The following is a 26,789-nucleotide window of genomic DNA, read 5'->3' on the forward strand; positions in this document are numbered from 1 at the left end:
CCATGTGTGATGTCTGTAGGAGTGTTTTCATGCATATTTGTACGTGCTATCGTGATTTAACAAAGCTAGTGTTGTTTGCATTAGCTAATATGCTAACAGGTTTACGAGTGTCTGTGTTAGTATTATTAACTTTTTGTATAGTTTCACTTTCACAAATTCCTCAGTAAATTGACCAAAACATCAACGTGGAGTTTCGCTGATTGGGTCCATGACCTTGACTTCTGTTTTGTTTGATCAGCCGTTTTACTGCCCTGTTACAGAAACTGTTTGGAAACAATTAGGGTATATTAAAAATATTTCTGTGTAAATAAGTCATTCCATAACGTATATACCTGCGGCTTATAGTCCGGTGCGACTTATATATGGAAAACTATGTTTTTTCTTGTGAAATGTAGTGGGCGTGGCTAATGCACTTAAGCAGGTTCCGGGACTTCAGCAGGTTCCACTGTACCGCTGTGGGTTGTCGTGCAGCACTTCCTGTCCAGTAAGTAGAGAAGGCTGCACGCCCAAATATGAAAGTGTGGCTCCTGAGTGAAAGGGAGATGTATGACGTGCCACGTGTGGGAGTCCAAAACATGTTAGACAGGACTTGTCACGTTGTGCCTCGGTCTCACCTCGCCCCGGGTGAATTCCAGCAGTGTGGAGCGAGAGTGAGGAACCTGGCTGGCGTGCAGCGACTAGCAAGCAGACACAAGTATGGCAGAGAAGCAAACACAAAGACGCACCGCTGGCCGGGTTCATCAGGTTCTGCTGCTGGACCGGCACCGAGCTGGGCGGGGGGGCCTGGTTCATCTGCAGGAGGGCCTTGCGGGGGTCCTGCCAAGTGGTGGTCTGGTCAATGTGGCTGCAGGGAGATGAGACCACCACTTTAGTCAAACAGGAAGTGACCTGACAATGACTTTAGTCAAGCAGGAAGTGAGCAGACAATGACTTTAGTCAAACAGGAAGTGAGCAGACAATGACTTTAGTCAAACAGGAAGTGAGGAGACAATGACTTTAGTCAAGCAGGAAGTGACATGACAATGACTTCAGTCAAACAGGAAGTGAGGAGACAATGACTTTAGCCAAGCAGGAAGTGACATGACAATGTTCAAACAGGAAGTGAGGAGACAATGACTTTAGTCAAACAGGAATGGAGCAGACAATGACTTCAGTCAAACAGGAAGTGAGGAGACAATGACTTTAGTCAAGCAGGAAGTCACATGACAGTGACTTTAGTCAAACAGAAAGTGAGGAGACAATGACTTTAGTCAAACAGGAAGTGAGGAGACAATGACTTTAGTTAAGCAGGAAGTGACATGACAGTGACTTTAGTCAAACAGGAAGTGAGGAGACAATGACTTTAGTCAAACAGGAAGTGAGGAGACAATGACTTTAGTCAAGCAGGAAGTGACATGACAATGACTATAGTCAAACAGGAAGTGAGGAGACAATGACTTTAGTCAAACAGGAAGTGAGCAGACAATGACTTCAGTCAAACAGGAAGTGACCTGACAATGACTTTAGTCAAACAGGAAGTGAGGAGACAATGACTTTAGTCAAGCAGGAAGTGACATGACAGTGACTTTAGTCAAACAGGAAGTGAGCAGACAATGACTTTAGTCAAACAGGAAAGGAGGAGACAATGACTTTAGTCAAGCAGGAAGTGACATGACAATGACTTTAGTCAAACAGGAAGTGACCTGACAATGACTTTAGTCAAGCAGGAAGTGAGCAGACAATGACTTTAGTCAAATAGGAAGTGACCTGACAATGACTTTAGTCAAGCAGGAAGTGAGGAGAATGACTTTAGTCAAATAGGAAGTGAATAGACAATGACTTTAGTCAAGCAGGAAGTGACATGACAATGACTTCAGTCAAACAGGAAGTGAGGAGACAATGACTTTAGTCAAGCAGGAAGTGACATGACAATGTTCAAACAGGAAGTGAGGAGACAATGACTTTAGTCAAACAGGAATGGAGCAGACAATGACTTTGGTCAAACAGGAAGTGACCTGACAATGACTTTAGTCAAACAGGAAGTGAGGAGACAATGACTTTAGTCAAGCAGGAAGTGAGGAGACAATGACTTTAGTCAAACAGGAAGTGAGGAGACAATGACTTTAGTCAAACAGGAAGTGAGGAGACAATGACTTTAGTCAAGCAGGAAGTGACATGACAATGACTTTAGTCAAACAGGAAGTGACCTGACAATGACTTTAGTCAAGCAGGAAGTGAGCAGACAATGACTTTAGTCAAATAGGAAGTGACCTGACAATGACTTTAGTCAAGCAGGAAGTGAGGAGAATGACTTTAGTCAAATAGGAAATGAGGAGACAATGACGTAAGTCAAGCAGGAAGTGACATGACAATGACTTCAGTCAAACAGGAAGTGAGCAGACAATGACTTGAGTCAAACAGGAAGTGAGCAGACAATGATTAAGTCAAGCAGGAAGTGAGGAGATAATGACTTTAGTCAAACAGGAAGTGACCTGACAATGACTCTAGTCAAGCAGGAAGTGACATGACAATGACTTCAGTCAAACAGGAAGTGAGGAGACAATGACTCTAGTCAAACAGGAAGTGAGGAGACAATGACTTTAGTCATGCAGGAAGTGAGCAGACAATGACTATAGTCAAGCAGGAAGTGAGCAGACAATGACTAAGTCAAGCAGGAAGTGAGCAGACAATGACTCTAGTCAAGCAGGAAGTGAGCAGTCTGTGTCACACTGCCTGCTCCAACAGAAGTGTCAGGATGTGTTTTCCTCACCACAGTTAGCAAACATTTCTGGAGTCAGACGCGTGCGCTCTGACAACAATGAGTGACCTTTGCTGTGAGCCAACCTTCACCCTCATTAGTCCACTAAAACAACACATCTCCTCAGGTGTGCAATATGACTCACAACATATTTGTGTGGACTACTTTGAAGAATCATCTTTCTCAATCTCAGTGTTCACTCCAAAATCACCTTTTCACGACGTGACTACATCCTTCACCCTTTCACCTCCCAATGCCCAGTCTTAGTCCTCCTGATTAGCAGCTTCAAAAATCTATTTCAATAAATAAAAGTACTTTTTTTAAGAATTCATTTTTAAAAAGACGTTTTTGGGCCATTTCCATGCTTTTATTTTGAAAAAGTTTCAGCAAAATTGTTATACCAAATAATACATTGTCAGAATCTGTTTGAATCAGGAATCAATTCTGAATCAAGAATCTGTTTGAATCAAGAATCGATTCTGAATGAAGAATCTGTTTGAATCGAGAAAAATTCTGAATCAAGAATCGATTCTGAATCAAAAATCTGTTTGAATCAAAAATCCATTCTGAATCAAGAATCGATTCTGAATCAAAAATCGATTGTGAATCAAGGATCGAGTCTGAATCAAGAATCGATTTTGAATCAACAATCGAATCTGATTCAAGAATCTTAATCAAGAATGTTTGAATCAAGAATCCATTCTGAATCAAGAATCGATTCTGAATCAAAAATCTGTTTGAATCAAAAATCCATTCTGGTTAGGGTTAGGGTCAGAATCGATTCTGAATCAAGAATCGATTGTGAATCAAGGATCGAGTCTGAATCAAGAATCGATTATGAATCAACAATCGAATCTGATTCAAGAATATGTTTGAATCAAGAATGTTTGAATCAAGAATCCATTCTGAATCAAGAATCCATTCTGGATCAAGAATAGATTCTGAATCAAGCATCGATTCTGTATCAAGAATCGATTCTGAATCAAGAATCTGTTTGAATCAAGAATATGTTTGAATCAACAATCAATTCTGAATATGAATATATTTGAATCAAGAATCGATTCTGAATCAAAAATCTGTTTAAAATCCAAGAATCGATTCTGAATCAAGAATCTGTTTGAATCAAGAATATGTTTGAATCAACAATCAATTCTGAATAAGAATCTGTTTGAATCAAAAATCCAGTCTGAATCAAGAATCCATTCTGAATCAAGAATCCATTCGTATAAAAAGGTATATTTCAAGAAGGTACAACAAGTATATTTGTAGAGTTCCCAGGAAAACATCACAGACACATCAGCTTGCTTACAGGAAGTTGCTCTTTGCGTTGCTTCTTGTGTTGGCCCGCAGGTCGCAGGTTTGAGACCCCTGATGTAAGACCTCAGACCCAACGACCTCCAACGGTTACCAACTCGCATCGAATCAAACAAAACAATATGTTGATGCCTTTGTCGCACATGACGTCACATGTGGTTACACACACACACACACTCACTCAAGACATGGGTCCATGACCATGACTGACGTTTTGTTCGATCAGCCGTTTTACTGCCCTATCACAGACACCGATTGGAAACAATTAAGGTATGTGAATAAATAATTCTGTGTAAATAACTAATTTCACTACGTATATATCTGTGACTTATAGTCCGGTGCAACTATTTGTTTTCCTTCTATAATTTAGTGGGTGTGGCTCCATAGTCCCGAAAAATCGCTACATTTTATTATTGAACAAATGATCATGAATACAAAATAAAGTATCAAAAATTGGTACGGGTTATTGGTAGTGTATGTGTGGAAATGTGAAAGGTACCATCACTAATGAAAGTATTTGTTGTTGCAGCAAAATGAAAGTCAACACAACTACTTCCTGTTTGGTGTTGCAGCAAAATGAAAGTAAACAAAACCACTTCCTGTTTGGTGTTGCAGAAAAAAGCAAGTAAAAAAAACTACTTCCTGTTTGGTGTTGCAGCAACAGGAGTCAACAAAACCACTTCCTGTTTGGTGTTGCAGCAAAATGAAAGTCAACAAAACTACTTCCTGTTTGGTGTTGCAGAAAAAAGCAAGTCAACAAAACTACTTCCTGTTTGGTGTTGCAGAAAAATGCAAGTCAACACAACTACTTCCTGTTTGGTATTGCAGCAAAATGAAAGTCAACACAACTACTTCCTGTTTGGTGTTGCAGAAAAATGAGTCAACAAAACCACTTCCTGTTTGGTGTTGCAGCAAAATGAGTCAACAAAACCACTTCCTGTTTGGTGTTGCAGCAAAACGAAAGTAAACAAAACTACTTCCTGTTTGGTGTTGCAGCAAAATGAAAGTCAACAAAACTACTTCCTGTTTGGTGTTGCAGAAAAATGCAAGTCAACACAACTACTTCCTGTTTGGTGTTGCAGAAAAATGAAAGTCAACACAACTACTTCCTGTTTGGTGTTGCAGCAAAATGAAAGTCAACAAAAGTACTTCCTGTTGGTGTTGCAGCAAAATGAAAGTCAACAAAACTACTTTCTGTTTGGTTTTGCAGCAAAATGTAAGTCTACAAAACTACTTCCTGTTTGGTTTTGCAGCAAAATGTAAGTCTACAAAACTACTTCCTGTTTGGTTTTGCAGCAAAATGAAAGTCAACAAAACTACTTCCTGTTTGGTTTTGCAGCAAAACGTAAGTCTACAAAACTACTTCCTGTTTGGTTTTGCAGCAAAATGAAAGTCAACAAAACTACTTCCTGTTTGGTGTTGCAGCAAAATGAAAGTCGCCAAAACTACTTCCTGTTTTGTGTTGCAGCAAGATGCAAGTCAACAAAACTACTTCCTGTTTGGTGTTGCAGCAAAATGTAAGTCTACAAAACTACTTCCTGTTTGGTTTTGCAGCAAAATGAAAGTCAACAAAACTACCGTATTTTCCGCACCATAAGCCGCACCTAAAAACCACAATTTTTCTCAAAAGCTGACAGTGCGGCTAATAACCCGGTGCGCCTTATATATGGATTAATATTAATATTTATTTTCATAAAGTTTAGGTCTCGCAACTACGGTAAACAGCCGCCATCTCTTTTCCCCGTAGAAGAAGAAGCGCTTCTTCTTCTACGGTAAGCAACCGCCCCATAGAAGAGGAAGCGCTTCTTCTTCTACTGTAAGCAACCGCACCCGCCCCCGTAGAAGAAGAAGCGCGCGGATATTACGTTTCATTTCATTTGTGTGTTTCTGTAAAGACCACAAAATGTCTCCTACTAAGAGACACGCGTACAAGGTTCCACTGACTTTCGATATTCCTGTGAACCGCACTGTGGATACAACGGAAACACGTACGGTGAATATTCGCACCACAGGGAATGAGAAGTCGTCTTCACCGTGGTTCTAGCTTGCCATGCTAACGGCCAGAAACTTCCACCCACGGTGATATTCAAAAGGAAGACCTTGCCAAAAGAGAACTTTCCAGCCGGCGTCATCATAAAAGCTAACTCGAAGGGATGGATGGATGAAGAAAAGATGAGCGAAGACACCGGGTGACTTTTTTCACGCAGCTACGTCCCTGTTGATCTACGACTGCATGCGCGTCCACTTCACAGATGGTGTCAAAAAACAAGTGAAGCACACCGAAGAAGAATAATTCGAGGGATTTGTGGATGAGTAATAACTTCAGAAAGTGAGCTTTAAATGTTTATTTTGTGTGTTGTGTGACATTAACGTATGAGCAACGTTGAGTTATTGATGTTGCTATTGCTCTGCACTATTTTGAGTGTTACTATTTTTGTGATTGCACATTTGCACATTACATTTTGGGAGTGAACAGAGTTGTTAGAACGCTGGTTTGTAATATATTATTAAAGTTTGACTGACCTATCTGACTGTTTTGTTGACATTCCCTTTAGCGTAGCGTAGGTGCGGCTAATAGCACAGGGCGGCTAATAGGTAAACAAAGTTTTGAAATATGCCGTTCATTGAACGTGCGGCTAATAACACGGGACGCCTTATGGTGCGGAAAATACGGTACTTCCTGTTTGGTGTTGCAGCAAAATGAAAGTCGCCAAAACTACTTCCTGTTTTGTGTTGCAGCAAGATGCAAGTCAACAAAACTACTTCCTATTTGGTGTTGCAGCAAAATGAAAGTCAACAAAACTACTTCCTGTTTGGTTTTGCAGCAAAATGAAAGTCAACAAAACTACTTCCTGTTTGGTGTTGCAGCAAAATGAAAGTCACCAAAACTACTTCCTGTTTGGTGTTGCAGCAAAATGAGCGTCAACAAAACAACTTCCTGTTTGTGCAAGTGTAGTTTTGGGCCTTGGCGGAGGTAATAGTGCAGCTGAACAAGATGAAGATGAAGACCTCCTCTCTATTGAGGGAGGGTCAGTCCCAGGGCTCAACACAGGGGGTCCCCCCGGGCCCCCCGGGGCACGGTGTCGCTGCTCTAACAATCCGGCGCCACTTTGACAAAGCCTTCACCTGCTGGACAAAAGCGCAGACTGAGCTACGACCTCAGACCTCTTCTTCTTCTCTTCTTCACGCCCTCGTCTCCAACACAACACTTTGTTTATGTGGGGGGGGGGGACTCCTGTGTTTACAACATGGCCGACAAAACTACCTTCACTGCGTCCTGGAGCACCAAAGTCTGGTTTTTTGTCCCAACCTGCCGCTCGCCCTTTATCCCAAAGAGAGAGAGAGAGTCTGACTCAGCACCCCCTTGCCCCCCCCCCCCCCGCCCCCCCGCACAATGCAAGCCATTTTCAAGCCCCCCTCTTGTTTATGCTTTGCTGATCAAAGGAGCTGCCAAGTCCCCCTCCCCCTTGTGGCCCACACACACACACCAGAGGGGCCCCCCTTGAGAAAGAGGGGTCAGGGGGGTACAAGTGTGGAAGAGGGAAAAGAAGTGAAAGGAAAAAAAAATAAAAAAAAAGCTCCCCTCTGATTGGCCGCTTAAGTTGCTCTGCTGCTCCAAGCCCCGCCCCCTCCCACTATGTGACAAAGTGGATGATCAGCAGGCTGGAGAGTCAGAGATAATCCACTCGCCCAATATGGTCACTTCCTGTCGGCCCCACATGAAACAACTGTCATGGAGGGTGGGGTAGGGTGGGGGGCCACCAGTTGCCGTGAGGAATTGCTGATGATCCACAAAAAGCCGACATGGCGGACGCAACTGCTCGCTGTTGTCGTTACCGCCTGTGCCACCACAACACCCTTCCCCCCCCACCTCCGTTCCCCCGGGGCACCAAACACCAAATTGTTGTACTTTAGCTCGAATCTTATCTTACAGAGACTCTGAATCGACTATTGAAAGTAAAACGTTGGGTTTAGAATCAATCATTCAATCAATCATCAATCAAAGTTTATTTATATAGCCCTTAATGACAAGTGTCTCAAAGGGCTGCACAAATCTGTTTAGCTAGTGAAGCCCACAAGAGTTCCAACATGCAATGTGGTGAAGGATTTCATCAAGTGACCATCACGGGAACTTGAACTTAAGTAGCATGTGACACAATATAGTGTCTAATGTCATGTGACACAATACAGTGTCTAATGTCATGTGACACAATACAGTGTCTAATGTCATGTGACACAATATAGTGTCTAATGTCATGTGACACAATACAGTGTATAATGTCATGTGACACAATACAGTGTCTAATGTCATGTGACACAATATAGTGTCTAATGTCATGTGACACAATGCAGTGTCTAATGTCATGTGACAAAAATATAGTGTCTAATGTCATGTGACACAATACAGTGTATAATGTCATGTGACACAATACAGTGTCTAATGTCATGTGACACAATACAGTGTCTAATGTCATGTGACACAATACAGTGTATAATGTCATGTGACACAATACAGTGTCTAATGTCATGTGACACAATACAGTGTATAATGTCATGTGACACAATACAGTGTCTAATGTCCTGTGACACAATACAGTGTCTAATGTCATGTGACACAATACAGTGTCTAATGTCATGTGACACAATACAGTGTCTAATGTCATGTGACACAATACAGTGTCTAATGTCATGTGACACAATACAGTGTCTAATGTCATGTGACACAATATAGTGTCTAACGTCATGTGACACAATATAGTGTCTAATGTCATGTGACACAATACAGTGTCTAATGTCATGTGACACAATATAGTGTCTAATGTCATGTGACACAATACAGTGTATAATGTCATGTGACACAATACAGTGTCTAATGACATGTGACACAATACAGTGTCTAATGTCATGTGACACAATATAGTGTCTAATGTCATGTGACACAATACAGTGTATAATGTCATGTGACACAATACAGTGTCTAATGTCATGTGACACAATATAGTGTCTAACGTCATGTGACACAATATAGTGTCTAATGTCATGTGACACAATACAGTGTCTAATGTCATGTGACACAATATAGTGTCTAACGTCATGTGACACAATATAGTGTCTAATGTCATATGACACAATACAGTGTCTAATGTCATGTGACACAATATAGTGTCTAATGTCATGTGACACAATACAGTGTATAATGTCATGTGACACAATAGTGTCTAATGTCATGTGACACAATACAGTGTCTAATGTCATTTGACACAATATAGTGTCTAATGTCATGTGACACAATGCAGTGTCTAATGTCATGTGACACAATATAGTGTCTAATGTCATGTGACACAATGCAGTGTATAATGTCATGTGACACAATACAGTGTCTAATGTCATGTGACACAATACAGTGTCTAATGTCATGTGACACAATACAGTGTCTAATGTCATGTGACACAATACAGTGTCTAATGTCATGTGACACAAGACAGTGTCTAATGTCATGTGACACAATACAGTGTCTAATGTCATGTGACACAAGACAGTGTCTAATGTCATGTGACACAATACAGTGTCTAATGTCATGTGACACAATATAGTGTCTAATGTCATGTGACACAATACAGTGTCTAATGTCATGTGACACAATACAGTGTCTAACGTCATGTGACACAATATAGTGTCTAATGTCATGTGACACAATATAGTGTCTAATGTCATGTGACACAATATAGTGTCTAATGTCATGTGACACAATATAGTGTCTAATGTCATGTGACACAATATAGTGTCTAACGTCATGTGACACAATATAGTGTCTAATGTCATGTGACACAATACAGTGTCTAATTTCATGTGACACAATACAGTGTCTAATGTCATGTGACACAATACAGTGTCTAATGTCATGTGACACAATACAGTGTCTAATGTCATGTGACACAATACAGTGTCTAACGTCATGTGACACAATACAGTGTCTAATGTCATGTGACACAATACAGTGTCTAATGTCATGTGACACAATACAGTGTCTAATGTCATGTGACACAATATAGTGTCTAATGTCATGTGACACAATACAGTGTCTAATGTCATGTGACACAATATAGTGTCTAATGTCATGTGACACAATACAGTGTCTAATGTCATGTGACACAATACAGTGTCTAATGTCATGTGACACAATACAGTGTCTAATGTCATGTGACACAATACATTGTCTAATGTCATGTGACACAATATAGTGTCTAATGTCATGTGACACAATACATTGTCTAATGTCATGTGACACAATATAGTGTCTAATGTCATGTGACACAATATAGTGTCTAATGTCATGTGACACAATACAGTGTCTAATGTCATGTGACACAATATAGTGTCTAATGTCATGTGACACAATACAGTGTCTAATGTCATGTGACACAATACAGTGTCTAATGTCATGTGACACAATACAGTGTCTAATGTCATGTGACACAAGACAGTGTCTAATGTCATGTGACACAATACAGTGTCTAATGTCATGTGACACAATATAGTGTCTAATGTCATGTGACACAATACAGTGTCTAATGTCATGTGACACAATATAGTGTCTAATGTCATGTGACACAATACAGTGTCTAATGTCATGTGACACAATACAGTGTCTAACGTCATGTGACACAATATAGTGTCTAATGTCATGTGACACAATATAGTGTCTAATGTCATGTGACACAATATAGTGTCTAATGTCATGTGACACAATACAGTGTCTAATGTCATGTGACACAATATAGTGTCTAATGACATGTGACACAATATAGTGTCTATTGTCTTGTGACACAATATAGTGTCTAAGACACAATACATTGTCTAATGTCATGTGACACAATACATTGTCTAATGTCATGTGACACAATACAGTGTCTAATGTCATGTGACACAATACAGTGTCTAATGTCATGTGACACAATATAGTGTCTAATGTCATGTGACACAATACAGTGTCTAATGTCATGTGACACAATAAAGTGTCTAATGTCATGTGACACAATACAGTGTCTAATGTCATGTGACACAATACAGTGTCTAATGTCATGTGACACATTTCAGTGTATAATGTCATGTGACACAATACAGTGTCTAATGTTATGTGACACAATACAGTGTCTAATGTCATGTGACACATTTCAGTGTATAATGGCATGTGACACAATACAGTGTCTAATGTCATGTGACACAATACAGTGTCTAATGTCATGTGACACAATATAGTGTCTAATGTCATGTGACACAATACAGTGTCTAATGTCATGTGACACATTTCAGTGTATAATGTCATGTGACACAATACAGTGTCTAATGTCATGTGACACAATACAGTGTCTAATGTCATGTGACACATTTCAGTGTATAATGGCATGTGACACAATACAGTGTCTAATGTCATGTGACACAATACAGTGTCTAATGTCATGTGACACAATATAGTGTCTAATGTCATGTGACACAATACAGTGTCTAATGTCATGTGACACAATACAGTGTCTAATGTCATGTGACACAATACAGTGTCTAATGTCATGTGACACAATACAGTGTCTAATGTCATGTGACACATTTCAGTGTATAATGGCATGTGACACAATACAGTGTCTAATGTCATGTGACACAATACAGTGTCTAATGTCATGTGACACATTTCAGTGTATAATGGCATGTGACACAATACAGTGTCTAATGTCATGTGACACAATATAGTGTCTATTGTCATGTGACACATTTCAGTGTCTAATGTCATGTGACACAATACAGTGTCTAATGCATCTCTAACTCTTCTGGGCTACATTATACACCCCCGCAACCACCAAACCCCACCCACCTCAACCAACGCACGGAGGGGGGGGGGGGGGGTGTTGATGCATGGGATTCTGGGTATTTGTTGTGTTGTGTTTATGTTGTGTTACAGTGCGGACGTTCTCCCAAAATGTGTTTGTCATTCTTGTTTGGTGTTCGTTCACAGTGTGGCACATATTTGTAACAGTGTTAAAGTTGTTTATACGGTCACCCTCAGTGTGACCTGTATGGCTGTTGACCAAGTATGCCTTGCTGTCACTTACGTGACCCCTGGTATAGGTCATATTTATGCTGCTAATGGGTATTTTAGCATTTTATTGCATATTGTGATTCTGACATGTTTATTGATTTATATTGTACAATACTGAGGAAAGATCTAGAACATATTCTGGATACTTTATAATACAATTAGTGTTATTTAAAGAAGATATTTTGTGTACACATGGATTTATAAGGATGGTCCTGGCTCTTACACAGGCCAGGCTTCTCTTTATGATGGCGAGCTAAGGAAAAGAAGCATCTAGTCCAGTGGTTCTTAACCTGGGTTCGATTGAACCCTAGGGGTTTCGTGAGTCGGCCTCAGGGGTTCGGCGGAGGTCAGGACACACCCGACTCATGGTGTAAATAAAAACTTCCCCCTATCGGCGTATTATGGATACCCCCCAAACAATGTTCCCTCTAACTCAGTGGCCTAGTGGTTAGAGTGTCCGCCCTGAGATGGGTAGGTTGTGAGTTCAAACCCCGGCCGAGTCATACCAAAGACTATAAAAATGGGAGCCATTACCTCCCTGCTTGGCACTCAGCATCAAGGGTCGGAATTGGGGGTTAAATCACCAAAAATGATTCCCGGGCGCGGCACCACTGCTGCTCACTGCTCCCCTCACCTCCCAGGGGGTGAACAAGGGTGATGGGTCAAATGCAGAGGACAAATTTCCCCACACCTAGTGTGTGTGTGTGACTATCATTGCTACTTTAACTTAGATGTGCACACTGTGGCCACACCTGCAGCACACCTGTCCCAAACCTGACTAAATACCAAGTTAATGACGCCAAAAGGGACAAGCGGTAGAAAATGGATGGATGGATGGATGTTTTCTTATTATAATCAAATGACAGCAGTCATTTCCATGGGATTATTTTCTTTGGAAATAATTTGTACCCCTTTCCAATATCGCATTTAGTTCCCACTAAAACATTCCCATTTTGCACAATGAGATGTAAACATGGGATGTACATTCCTGTAAAGTTCTGTTTGTACAATATATCTTTATTAGTATTTATTTAATATAATAACATCATTTCATGATTAATATTTATAAATTAAGATTAAATTGAGAATTTTTTTTATTATTTTTCACTAAAGAAGGGTTGGGTGAAAGCACATATGAAACTGGTGGGGCTCAGTACCTCCAACAAGGTTAAGAACCACTGATCTAGTCCAAGGATGGTTCTTGGAAGATTCCAGCCAGGAACCCCACCACCTGTTCTGGTAGGAGGCTCTCCAGCCGACCCTTTACATTTTTTCATCTTTAACCTGCAGTATATGGGGGCGGCGTGGCGAAGTTGGTAGAGTGGCCGTGCCAGCAATGGGAGGGTTGCTGGTTACTGGGGTTCAATCCCCACCTTCTACCATCCTAGTCACGTCCGTTGTGTCCTTGGGCAAGACACTTCACCCTTGCTCCTGATGGCTGCTGGTTAGCGCCTTGCATGGCAGCTCCCGCCATCAGTGTGTGAATGTGTGTGTGAATGGGTGAATGTGGAAATACTGTCAAAGCGCTTTGAGTACCTTGAAGGTAGAAAAGCGCTATACAAGTATAACCCATTTATCATTTAAACATTGTTGCCTTGTTTGTATTTGACTTTATTAAATGTTTGGTAAGAATGTTATTCATCATAACAGTTTTATTAGAAGTCACATAGAAATGTGTCACATTTATTTGATGTAGTTCATCATAGAACTGGCACCCAATGTTATTAAAAAGTATCGGTTTGATTCTAAATCAAATCTTTACCCCCAAAAATCAAACTGTGTGGTGCCCAAAGATTCACAGCCCTTTATTATTATCATTATCATTAATATTATTGTTATCATTGTTATTGTTTTTACTATTATTATTATTATTGTTATTAGTAGTAGTAGTAGTATTGTTATTGTTTTACTATTAGTATTATTGTTATTATTATTATTATGATTATTATCATCATCATCATTACTATTATTATTATTTGTTTTTATTATTATTTTTATTATTAATATTATTATCATTATCATTATAATCATCATTATTGTTATTATTATAATCATCATATTGTCATTATTATCATCATTATCGTCATTATTATCATCATTGTTATTATTATTATCATTATTACTATTATTATTACTTTTATTATCGTTATTATTACTATTGATATCATTATTATTATTATTATCATTATTATTATCATCATTATTACTATTATTATCATCATTATCATTATTATTATTTTTATTACTATTACAATTATTATTACTATTATCATTATCTCCCGATTAAATTCCGGAAGCCTGGATTTAAAAAAATAATAATTCACCGCCCGGTTTGCTTGTTTTTTATTTTATTTTATCGATTATCGCTTTCCGCCGGTGGTTTGTTTTGTTTACATTTGCCGAGTCAAATGTCCGTCCCCGTTTATTGCATTTTTATTGGTCGTAAATTTTGATTGGCCAAAAGTTTTATTATTATCATTATCATCATTATAAAAGAACAATAAAAAGAAAACCTTTGACAGCTTCTCTCTTGTCCACGTTCTCCTTAATAATAATAATAATAATTGTTCTTATTTAGTTATCTCTCTTTATCACACACACACTCTCACTCTCACACACACGCACGCGCACACACACAAACACTAGACAGGATCAAAGTTTAGTTATTAATCTGTCAGCGCAGACTGGAACCCGCTTTTCCCCGGCTGCTGGGTCTGCCAGCACATCCACTGTCAGCGCGCCCAAACACGCCCCCGCTCGCGCTGGGCGCAGCACGCCCACGCAGCGACAAGGCTGCAGGCAATCAGGAATCAGCGCACCTGGGACTGATAAGAGGGAGCGGCATAAAGACCAGCGGACCTGTGGAACCTTTGCCAGAACGTAGCCTATCTTCGCAGTGAGCATCACGTCTGGCATCCCTCTCTCGTACCTTGCTCACCTTCTCTGTGCTCCTTTCTTGTGTCCCTAGTTCATGTCCCCACCACCTCATCGCAGGGCCTCCGATTACTTCACATCAATTGATCCGCTTTGAATAATATTTTTTGTGGAAGTTTTTGCATATTTTGTGTGTTTGCCATAAAAAAGCAGTTCTTTTTGACAAAAAGGGCAGAAAACCAACAAAAAAAACAAAAAACTTAGAATTGAGGGATAGATGTGAAGTTGATGTAGACTCTAGAGATTTAAATAAATAATGCATGTATGCCCTGGCACACCATTATCATCATTACATGACCCAAGCAAAAAACTTTTTACACTTTTATACTGAAATAAATACACCTACAACTTATTAAATACAAATATAGAAAAAACTAGCGGTTTAGATCCATGAAGGAAAGAAGAAAGTGAATGAATGTTTATATGTGGGCTCTGTACCGAGGATGTCGTTGTGGCTTGTACAGCCCTTTGAGACACTTGTGATTTAGGGCTATATAAATAAACATTGATTGATTGATTGATTGATAACTGAATACATTTACATATGCATACACATTTGTTTTCTTTTGTATTATTTTTTTTAAATGAATGAAGTAACGTTTATGACAACCTTTTTCCAAAACACAATATAGAATGTGAGATATAACAGGATAATGCATACGTTTATCATTTGTTTTTTCAAAATGCTTACAAAAAAGTGTGACCCCAAAAATCTACTGTGGGACCCCATTTTATATTTTATATACACACTAAGTATATATGTAGTATCTAGTAACATTCATCATAACTTGTAATATTTACATATTTTATATACATGATGTAAGTATATATTTACTGTAGTAATATTCATAATAACATGACATATTTACATTATGTAAGTATATATGTAATGTAATAACATTCATAATAACATGTAATATTTACATGATGTAAGTATATATGTAATGTAGTAACATTCATAATAACATGTAATATATACATGATGTAAGTATATATGTCATGTAGTAACATTCATAATAACATGTAATATATACATGATGCAAGTATATATGTCATGTAGTAACATTCATAATAACATGTAATATATACATGCTGTAAGTATATATGTCATGTAGTAACATTCATAATAACATGTAATATATACATGATGTAAGTATATATGTCATGTAGTAACATTCATAATAACATGTAATATATACATGATGTAAGTATATATGTCATGTAGTAACATTCATAATAACATGTAATATATACATGATGTAAGTATATATGTCATGTAGTAACATTCATAATAACATGTAATATATACATGATGTAAGTATATATGTCATGTAGTAACATTCATAATAACATGTAATATATACATGATGTAAGTATATATGTCATGTAGTAACATTCATAATAACATGTAATATATACATGATGTAAGTATATATGTCATGTAGTAACATTCATAATAACATGTAATATATACATGATGTAAGTATATATGTCATGTAGTAACATTCATAATAACATGTAATATATACATGATGTAAGTATATATGTCATTTAGTAACATTCATAATAACATGTAATATATACATGATGTAAGTATATATGTCATGCAGTAACATTCATAATAACATGTAATATATACATGATGTAAGTATATATGTCATGCAGTAACATTCATAATAACATGTAATATATACATGATGTAAGTATATATGTAAGGTAGTAACATTCATAATAACATGTAATATATACATGATGTAAGTATATATGTCATATAGTAACATTCATAATAACATGTAATATATACATGATGTAAGTATATATGTCATGTAGTAACATTCATAATAACATGTAATATATACATGATGTAAGTATATATGTCATGTAGTAACATTCATAATAACATGTAATATATACATGATGTAAGTATATATGTCATTTAGTAACATTCATAATAACATGTAATATATACATGATGTAAGTATATATGTAAGGTAGTAACATTCATAATAACATGTAATATATACATGATGTAAGTATATATGTCATATAGTAACATTCATAATAACATGTAATATATACATGATGTAAGTATATATGTCATGTAGTAACATTCATAATAACATGTAATATATACATGATGTAAGTATATATGTCATGTAGTAACATTCATAATAACATGTAATATATACATGATGTAAGTATATATGTCATGCAGTAACATTCATAATAACATGTAATATATACATGATGTAAGTATATATGTCATGCAGTAACATTCATAATAACATGTAATATATACATGATGTAAGTATATATGTAAGGTAGTAACATTCATAATAACATGTAATATATACATGATGTAAGTATATATGTCATATAGTAACATTCATAATAACATGGGATAAAGACTGATGGGATGGTTATATCTTCCCCTTTACATCAACAATTCACCATCATCCTCACAAAACGAGTTTACTTTTGTGTCTTTCTCACCATCTCCAGGTCTAAGTTGGATGTCAAAGTGTACCAACTTGTGGGTTTATGTCCACAACCTTCTACTATCCAGGTGAGAGACATGATTTATCATCTAGAATTAACTTTCACCAACTCAGAGGCCATGCAGCAGCTCAACATGTCAATATAGCAGCATAAGCTAGTTAGCTCTCTAAAAGTAGTTCCCCTGCGTCAGCGCTTATAATAACAATATCACTAATACGTGTTCATCTTCAGGTCACCACATGTACATGGAGTACTGTTGGTGTTTTTTGGGGACTTTATGGACAAAATAATGTACTCCTGTTAGCTGCACTGTCAGCCACCTCTTCTTGCCGTGTTTTACTACTTAGAATGCATAAGAAGGTAAAAACAAATGTGTTCTTGTCTGCCATTCCCTTTAACAAACAGCAACTGAGCCTTTGTGGGCGCGGGAACAAGTCACCTAGAGTGTTTTATCCAATTGGGAAGAGACAAAAGTGTCTGTCAACACACGGCTCTACCTGCCCCTGGGGGCCCACAATAAGTACCCCCCCCCCCCCCCCCCCCCCCACACACACACACACACACACACATACACACACACACACACACACAGAAGAGCCCACCCCCAGCTTAGGGCCGACTTCCCACGGACTGAAAGCTGCGTTTAATAAGCGTCCGGAAACAGTGATTACGGCGCCTAGTCAGCCGCCGTGTCTAAACCAGAAAGCTTCATTAGTTTATGACCCCGCCCCCCCCAGCCCCCCAGCAAGGTGACCTAACCCCCATGCTGCCATGAATCAAAGTGCTGCCAGGAGGAGGAGGAAAGGTCAACAGACTGTGTTGACGTTGGGGCACTCTTTAAATCTGAGACCTTTCTTCTTCTCAGGCAACACTTGTGCAACTTGATCTCTTCATGGAACCTCCTTCTTTGCTTGGAGAACTCTTCATGGAGCCTCCATCTTTAATTGGAGAACTCTTCATGGAGACTCCTTCTTTGGTTGGAGAACTCTTCATGGAGACTCCTTCTTTGGTTGGAGAACTCTTCATGGAGCCTCCATCTTTAATTGGATAACTCTTCATGGGGCCTCCTTCTTTGGTTGGAGAACTCTTCATGGAGACTCCTTCTTTGGTTGGAGAACTCTTCATGGGGCCTCCTTCTTTGGTTGGAGAACTCTTCATGGAGACTCCTTCTTTGGTTGGAGAACTCTTCATGGAGCCTCCATCTTTAATTGGATAACTCTTCATGGAGACTCCTTCTTTGCTTGGAGAACTCTTCATGGAGCCTCCATCTTTAATTGGAGAACTCTTCATGGAGACTCCTTCTTTGGTTGGAGAACTCTTCATGGAGACTCCTTCTTTGGTTGGAGAACTCTTCATGGAGACTCCTTCTTTGGTTGGAGAACTCTTCATGGAGACTCCTTCTTTGGTTGGAGAACTCTTCATGGAGCCTCCATCTTTAATTGGATAACTCTTCATGGGGCCTCCTTCTTTGGTTGGAGAACTCTTCATGGAGACTCCTTCTTTGGTTGGAGAACTCTTCATGGGGCCTCCTTCTTTGGTTGGAGAACTCTTCATGGAGACTCCTTCTTTGGTTGGAGAACTCTTCATGGAGCCTCCATCTTTAATTGGATGACTCTTCATGGAGACTCCTTCTTTGCTTGGAGAACTCTTCATGGAGCCTCCATCTTTAATTGGAGAACTCTTCATGGAGACTCCTTCTTTGGTTGGAGAACTCTTCATGGAGACTCCTTCTTTGGTTGGAGAACTCTTCATGGAGCCTCCATCTTTAATTGGAGAACTCTTCATGGAGACTCCTTCTTTGGTTGGAGAACTCTTCATGGAGACTCCTTCTTTGGTTGGAGAACTCTTCATGGGGCCTCCTTCTTTGGTTGGAGAACTCTTCATGGAGACTCCTTCTTTGGTTGGAGAACTCTTCATGGGGCCTCCTTCTTTGGTTGGAGAACTCTTCATGGAGACTCCTTCTTTGGTTGGAGAACTCTTCATGGAGCCTCCACCTTTAATTGGATAACTCTTCATGGAGACTCCTTCTTTGGTTGGAGAACTCTTCATGGAGACTCCTTCTTTGGTTGGAGAACTCTTCATGGGGCCTCCTTCTTTGGTTGGAGAACTCTTCATGGAGACTCCTTCTTTGGTTGGAGAACTCTTCATGGAGCCTCCATCTTTAATTGGATAACTCTTCATGGAGACTCCTTCTTTGGTTGGAGAACTCTTCATGGAGACTCCTTCTTTGGTTGGAGAACTCTTCATGGGGCCTCCTTCTTTGGTTGGAGAACTCTTCATGGAGACTCCTTCTTTGGTTGGAGAACTCTTCATGGGGCCTCCTTCTTTGGTTGGAGAACTCTTCATGGAGACTCCTTCTTTGGTTGGAGAACTCTTCATGGAGCCTCCATCTTTAATTGGAGAACTCTTCATGGAGACTCCTTCTTTGGTTGGAGAACTCTTCATGGAGACTCCTTCTTTGGTTGGAGAACTCTTCATGGAGACTCCTTCTTTGGTTGGAGAACTCTTCATGGAGCCTCCATCTTTAATTGGAGAACTCTTCATGGAGACTCCTTCTTTGGTTGGAGAACTCTTCATTGAGCCTCCTTCTTTGGTTGGAAAACTCTTCATGGAGCCTCCATCTTTAATTGGAGAACTCTTCATGGAGACTCCTTCTTTGGTTGGAGAACTCTTCATGGAGCCTCCATCTTTAATTGGAGAACTCTTCATGGAGCCTCCTTCTTTGGTTGGAGAACTCTTCATGGAGACTCCTTTTTTGGTTGGAGAACGCTTCATGGAGCCTCCATCTTTGCTTGGAGAACTCTTCATGGAGCCTCCATCTTTGCTTGGAGAACTCTTCATGGATACTGTGTCTTAGTAGTTTATGTTTAATATGAATACTGTATCTTAGTAGTTTATGTTCAATGTGAATACTGTAGGCAGCACGGTGGACCAGGGGTTAGTGCATGTGCCTCACAATACACAGGTCCTGAGCAGTCCTGGGTTCAATCCCTGGCTCGGGATCTTTCTGTGGGGAGTTTGCATGTTCTCCCCATGACTGCGTGGGTTCCCTCCGGGTACTCCGGCTTCCTCCCACCTCCAAAGACATGCACCTGGGGATAGGTTGATTGGCAACACTAAATGGTCCCTAGTGTGTGAATGTGAGTGTGAATGTTGTCTGTCTATTTGTGTTGGCCCTGTGATGAGATGGCGACTTGTCCAGGGTGTACCCCGCCTTCCACCCGAATGCAGCTGAGGTAGGCTCCAGCACCCCCCGCCACCCCAAAAAGGGACAAGTGGTAGAAAATGGATGGATGGATGAATACTGTATCTTAGTAGTTTATGTTCAATGTGAATAATGTATCTTAGTTATTTGTTAATGTGAATACTGTATCTTAGTAGTTTATGTTTAATGTGAATAATGTATCTTAGTAGTTTATGTTCAATGTGAATACTGTATCTTAGTAGTTTATGTTCAATGTGAATGTTGTATCTTAATTGTTTGTTTAATATGAATACTGTATCTTAGTTGTTTATATTCAATATGAATACTGTATCTTAGTTGTTTATGTTTAATGTGAATATTGTATCTTAGTAGTTTATGTTCAATGTGAATACTGTATCTTAGTAGTTTATGTTTAATATGAATACTGTATCTTAGTAGTTTATGTTCAATGTGAATACTGTATCTTAGTTGTTTATGTTTAATGTGAATACTGTATCTTAGTAGTTTATGTTCAATGTGAATACTGTATCTTAGTTGTTTATGTCCAATGTGAATACTGTATCTTAGTAGTTTATGTTCAATGTGAATACTGTATCTTAGTTGTTTATGTTTAATGTGAATACTGTATCTTAGTAGTTTATGTTCAATGTGAATACTGTATCTTAGTAGTTTCTGTTCAATGTGAATACTGTATCTTAGTAGTTTATGTTCAATGTGAATACTATATCTTAGTTGTTTATGTCCAATGTGAATACTGTATCTTAGTAGTTTATGTTCAATGTGAATACTGTATCTTAGTTGTTTATGTCCAATGTGAATACTGTATCTTAGTAGTTTATGTTCAATGTGAATACTGTATCTTAGTTGTTTATGTCCAATGTGAATACTGTATCTTAGTAGTTTAGGTTCAATGTGAATACTGTATCTTAGTTGTTTATGTTTAATGTGAATACTGTATCTTAGTAGTTTATGTTCAATGTGAATACTGTATCTTAGTAGTTTTTGTTCAATGTGAATACTGTATCTTAGTAGTTTATGTTCAATGTGAATACGGTATCTTAGTTGTTTATGTCCAATGTGAATACTGTATCTTAGTTGTTTATGTTTAATGTGAATATTGTATCTTAGTTGTTTATGTCTAATGTGAATACTGTATCTTAGTAGTTTATGTTCAATATGAATACTGTATCTTAGTTGTTTATGTTCAATGTGAAGACTGTATCTTAGTAGTTGATGTTCAATATGAATACTGTATCTTAGTTGTTTATGTTCAATGTGAAGACTGTATCTTAGTAGTTTATGTTCAATGTGAATACTATATCTTAGTAGTTTCTGTTCAATGTGAATACTGTATCTTAGTAGTTTATGTTCAATGTGAATACTGTATCTTAGTTGTTTATGTTCAATGTGAATACTGTATCTTAGTAGTTTATGTTCAATGTGAATACTGTATCTTAGTTGTTTATGTTCAATGTGAATACTGTATCTTAGTTGTTTATATTCAATGTGAATACTGTATCTTAGTTGTTTATGTTCAATGTGAATACTGTATCTTAGTTGTTTATGTTCAATGTGAATACTGTATCTTGGCTGTTTATATTCAATATGAATACTGTATCTTAGTAGTTTATGTTCAATGTGTAGTTTATGTTCAATATGAATACTGTATCTTAGTAGTTTATGTTCAATATGAATACTGTATCTTAGTAGTTTATGTTCAATGTGAATACTGTATCTTAGTTGTTTATGTTTAATGTGAATACTGTATCTTAGTTGTTTATGTCTAATGTGAATACTGTATCTTAGTAGTTTATGTTCAATATGAATACTGTATCTTAGTTGTTTATGTTCAATGTGAAGACTGTATCTTAGTAGTTTATGTTCAATGTGAATACTATATCTTAGTAGTTTATGTTCAATGTGAATACTGTATCTTAGTTGTTTATGTCCAATGTGAATACTGTATCTTAGTAGTTTATGTTCAATGTGAATACTGTATCTTAGTTGTTTATGTCCAATGTGAATACTGTATCTTAGTAGTTTATGTTCAATGTGAATACTGTATCTTAGTTGTTTATGTCCAATGTGAATACTGTATCTTAGTAGTTTCTGTTCAATGTGAATACTGTATCTTAGTAGTTTATGTTCAATGTGAATACTGTATCTTAGTTGTTTATGTCCAATGTGAATACTGTATCTTAGTAGTTTATGTTCAATGTGAATACTGTATCTTAGTTGTTTATGTTTAATGTGAATACTGTATCTTAGTAGTTTATGTTCAATGTGAATACTGTATCTTAGTAGTTTCTGTTCAATGTGAATACTGTATCTTAGTAGTTTATGTTCAATGTGAATACTGTATCTTAGATGTTTATGTTCAATGTGAATACTGTATCTTAGTAGTTTATGTTCAATGTGAATACTGTATCTTAGTTGTTTATGTTCAATGTGAATACTGTATCTTAGTTGTTTATATTCAATATGAATACTGTATCTTAGTTGTTTATGTTCAATGTGAATACTGTATCTTAGTTGTTTATGTTCAATGTGAATACTGTATCTTAGTTGTTTATATTCAATATGAATACTGTATCTTAGTTGTTTATGTTCAATGTGAATACTGTATCTTAGTAGTTTATGTTCAATGTGAATACTGTATCTTAGTAGTTTATGTTCAATGTGTAGTTTATGTTCAATATGAATACTGTATCTTAGTAGTTTATGTTCAATATGAATACTGTATCTTAGTAGTTTATGTTCAATGTGAATACTGTATCTTAGTTGTTTATGTTTAATGTGAATACTGTATCTTAGTTGTTTATGTCTAATGTGAATACTGTATCTTAGTAGTTTATGTTCAATATGAATACTGTATCTTAGTTGTTTATGTTCAATGTGAAGACTGTATCTTAGTAGTTTATGTTCAATGTGAATACTATATCTTAGTAGTTTATGTTCAATGTGAATACTGTATCTTAGTTGTTTATGTCCAATGTGAATACTGTATCTTAGTAGTTTATGTTCAATGTGAATACTGTATCTTAGTTGTTTATGTCCAATGTGAATACTGTATCTTAGTAGTTTATGTTCAATGTGAATACTGTATCTTAGTTGTTTATGTTTAATGTGAATACTGTATCTTAGTAGTTTATGTTCAATGTGAATACTGTATCTTAGTAGTTTATGTTCAATGTGAATACTGTATCTTAGTAGTTTATGTTCAATGTGAATACTGTATCTTAGTAGTTTATGTTCAATGTGAATACTGTATCTTAGTTGTTTATGTTCAATGTGAATACTGTATCTTAGTAGTTTATGTTCAATGTGAATACTGTATCTTAGTTGTTTATGTTCAATGTGAATACTGTATCTTAGTTGTTTATATTCAATATGAATACTGTATCTTAGTTGTTTATGTTCAATGTGAATACTGTATCTTAGTTGTTTATGTTCAATGTGAATACTGTATCTTAGTTGTTTATATTCAATATGAATACTGTATCTTAGTTGTTTATGTTCAATGTGAATACTGTATCTTAGTAGTTTATGTTCAATGTGAATACTGTATCTTAGTAGTTTATGTTCAATGTGTAGTTTATGTTCAATATGAATACTGTATCTTAGTAGTTTATGTTCAATATGAATACTGTATCTTTGTAGTTTATGTTCAATGTGAATACTGTATCTTAGTTGTTTATGTTTAATGTGAATACTGTATCTTAGTTGTTTATGTCTAATGTGAATACTGTATCTTAGTAGTTTATGTTCAATATGAATACTGTATCTTAGTTGTTTATGTTCAATGTGAAGACTGTATCTTAGTAGTTTATGTTCAATGTGAATACTATATCTTAGTAGTTTATGTTCAATGTGAATACTGTATTTTAGTTGTTTATGTCCAATGTGAATACTGTATCTTAGTAGTTTATGTTCAATGTGAATACTGTATCTTAGTTGTTTATGTCCAATGTGAATACTGTATCTTAGTAGTTTATGTTCAATGTGAATACTGTATCTTAGTTGTTTATGTTTAATGTGAATACTGTATCTTAGTAGTTTATGTTCAATGTGAATACTGTATCTTAGTAGTTTCTGTTCAATGTGAATACTGTATCTTAGTAGTTTATGTTCAATGTGAATACTGTATCTTAGTTGTTTATGTCCAATGTGAATACTGTATCTTAGTAGTTTATGTTCAATGTGAATACTGTATCTTAGTTGTTTATGTCCAATGTGAATACTGTATCTTAGTAGTTTATGTTCAATGTGAATACTGTATCTTAGTTGTTTATGTTTAATGTGAATACTGTATCTTAGTAGTTTATGTTCAATGTGAATACTGTATCTTAGTAGTTTCTGTTCAATGTGAATACTGTATCTTAGTAGTTTATGTTCAATGTGAATACTGTATCTTAGTTGTTTATGTCCAATGTGAATACTGTATCTTAGTAGTTTATGTTCAATGTTAATACTGTATCTTAGTTGTTTATGTTTAATGTGAATACTCTATCTTAGTAGTTTATGTTCAATGTGAATACTGTATCTTAGTAGTTTCTGTTCAATGTGAATACTGTATCTTAGTAGTTTATGTTCAATGTGAATACTGTATCTTAGTTGTTTATGTTCAATGTGAATACTGTATCTTAGTAGTTTATGTTCAATGTGAATACTGTATCTTAGTAGTTTATGTTCAATGTGAATACTGTATCTTAGTAGTTTATGTTCAATGTGAATACTGTATCTTAGTAGTTTATGTTCAATGTGAATACTGTATCTTAGTTGTTTATGTTCAATGTGAATACTGTATCTTAGTAGTTTATGTTCAATGTGAATACTGTATATTAGTAGTTTATGTTCAATGTGAATACTGTATCTTAGTCGTTTATATTCAATATGAATACTGTATCTTAGTTGTTTATGTTCAATGTGAATACTGTATCTTAGTAGTTTATGTTCAATGTGAATACTGTATATTAGTAGTTTATGTTCAATGTGAATACTGTATCTTAGTCGTTTATATTCAATATGAATACTGTATCTTAGTTGTTTATGTCTAATGTGAATACTGTATCTTAGTAGTTTATGTTCAATATGAATACTGTATCTTAGTTGTTTATGTTCAATGTGAAGACTGTATCTTAGTAGTTTATGTTCAATGTGAATACTATATCTTAGTAGTTTATGTTCAATGTGAATACTGTATCTTAGTTGTTTATGTCCAATGTGAATACTGTATCTTAGTAGTTTATGTTCAATGTGAATACTGTATCTTAGTTGTTTATGTCCAATGTGAATACTGTATCTTAGTAGTTTATGTTCAATGTGAATACTGTATCTTAGTTGTTTATGTTTAATGTGAATACTGTATCTTAGTAGTTTATGTTCAATGTGAATACTGTATCTTAGTAGTTTATGTTCAATGTGAATACTGTATCTTAGTAGTTTATGTTCAATGTGAATACTGTATCTTAGTAGTTTATGTTCAATGTGAATACTGTATCTTAGTTGTTTATGTTCAATGTGAATACTGTATCTTAGTAGTTTATGTTCAATGTGAATACTGTATCTTAGTTGTTTATGTTCAATGTGAATACTGTATCTTAGTTGTTTATATTCAATATGAATACTGTATCTTAGTTGTTTATGTTCAATGTGAATACTGTATCTTAGTTGTTTATGTTCAATGTGAATACTGTATCTTAGTTGTTTATATTCAATATGAATACTGTATCTTAGTTGTTTATGTTCAATGTGAATACTGTATCTTAGTAGTTTATGTTCAATGTGAATACTGTATCTTAGTAGTTTATGTTCAATGTGTAGTTTATGTTCAATATGAATACTGTATCTTAGTAGTTTATGTTCAATATGAATACTGTATCTTTGTAGTTTATGTTCAATGTGAATACTGTATCTTAGTTGTTTATGTTTAATGTGAATACTGTATCTTAGTTGTTTATGTCTAATGTGAATACTGTATCTTAGTAGTTTATGTTCAATATGAATAC

At 36.6% G+C, this 26,789-nt stretch overlaps 1 protein-coding gene across 1 annotated transcript in view; it reads right to left on the reverse strand.

Moving 5' to 3' along the window:
• Positions 1-26,789, reverse strand: part of yap1 (Yes1 associated transcriptional regulator) — a 108,102-nt gene that overhangs the window by 67,696 nt on the left and 13,617 nt on the right. Inside the window, exon 3 of the mRNA XM_062060992.1 lies at positions 726-844. Within this exon, the coding sequence (XP_061916976.1) occupies positions 726-844 (119 nt within the window). The remainder of the gene's footprint in view (positions 1-725; positions 845-26,789) is intronic.

Source organism: Entelurus aequoreus, linkage group LG10 (genome assembly GCF_033978785.1).
Source record: "Entelurus aequoreus isolate RoL-2023_Sb linkage group LG10, RoL_Eaeq_v1.1, whole genome shotgun sequence".
Lineage (NCBI taxonomy): Eukaryota > Metazoa > Chordata > Actinopteri > Syngnathiformes > Syngnathidae > Entelurus > Entelurus aequoreus.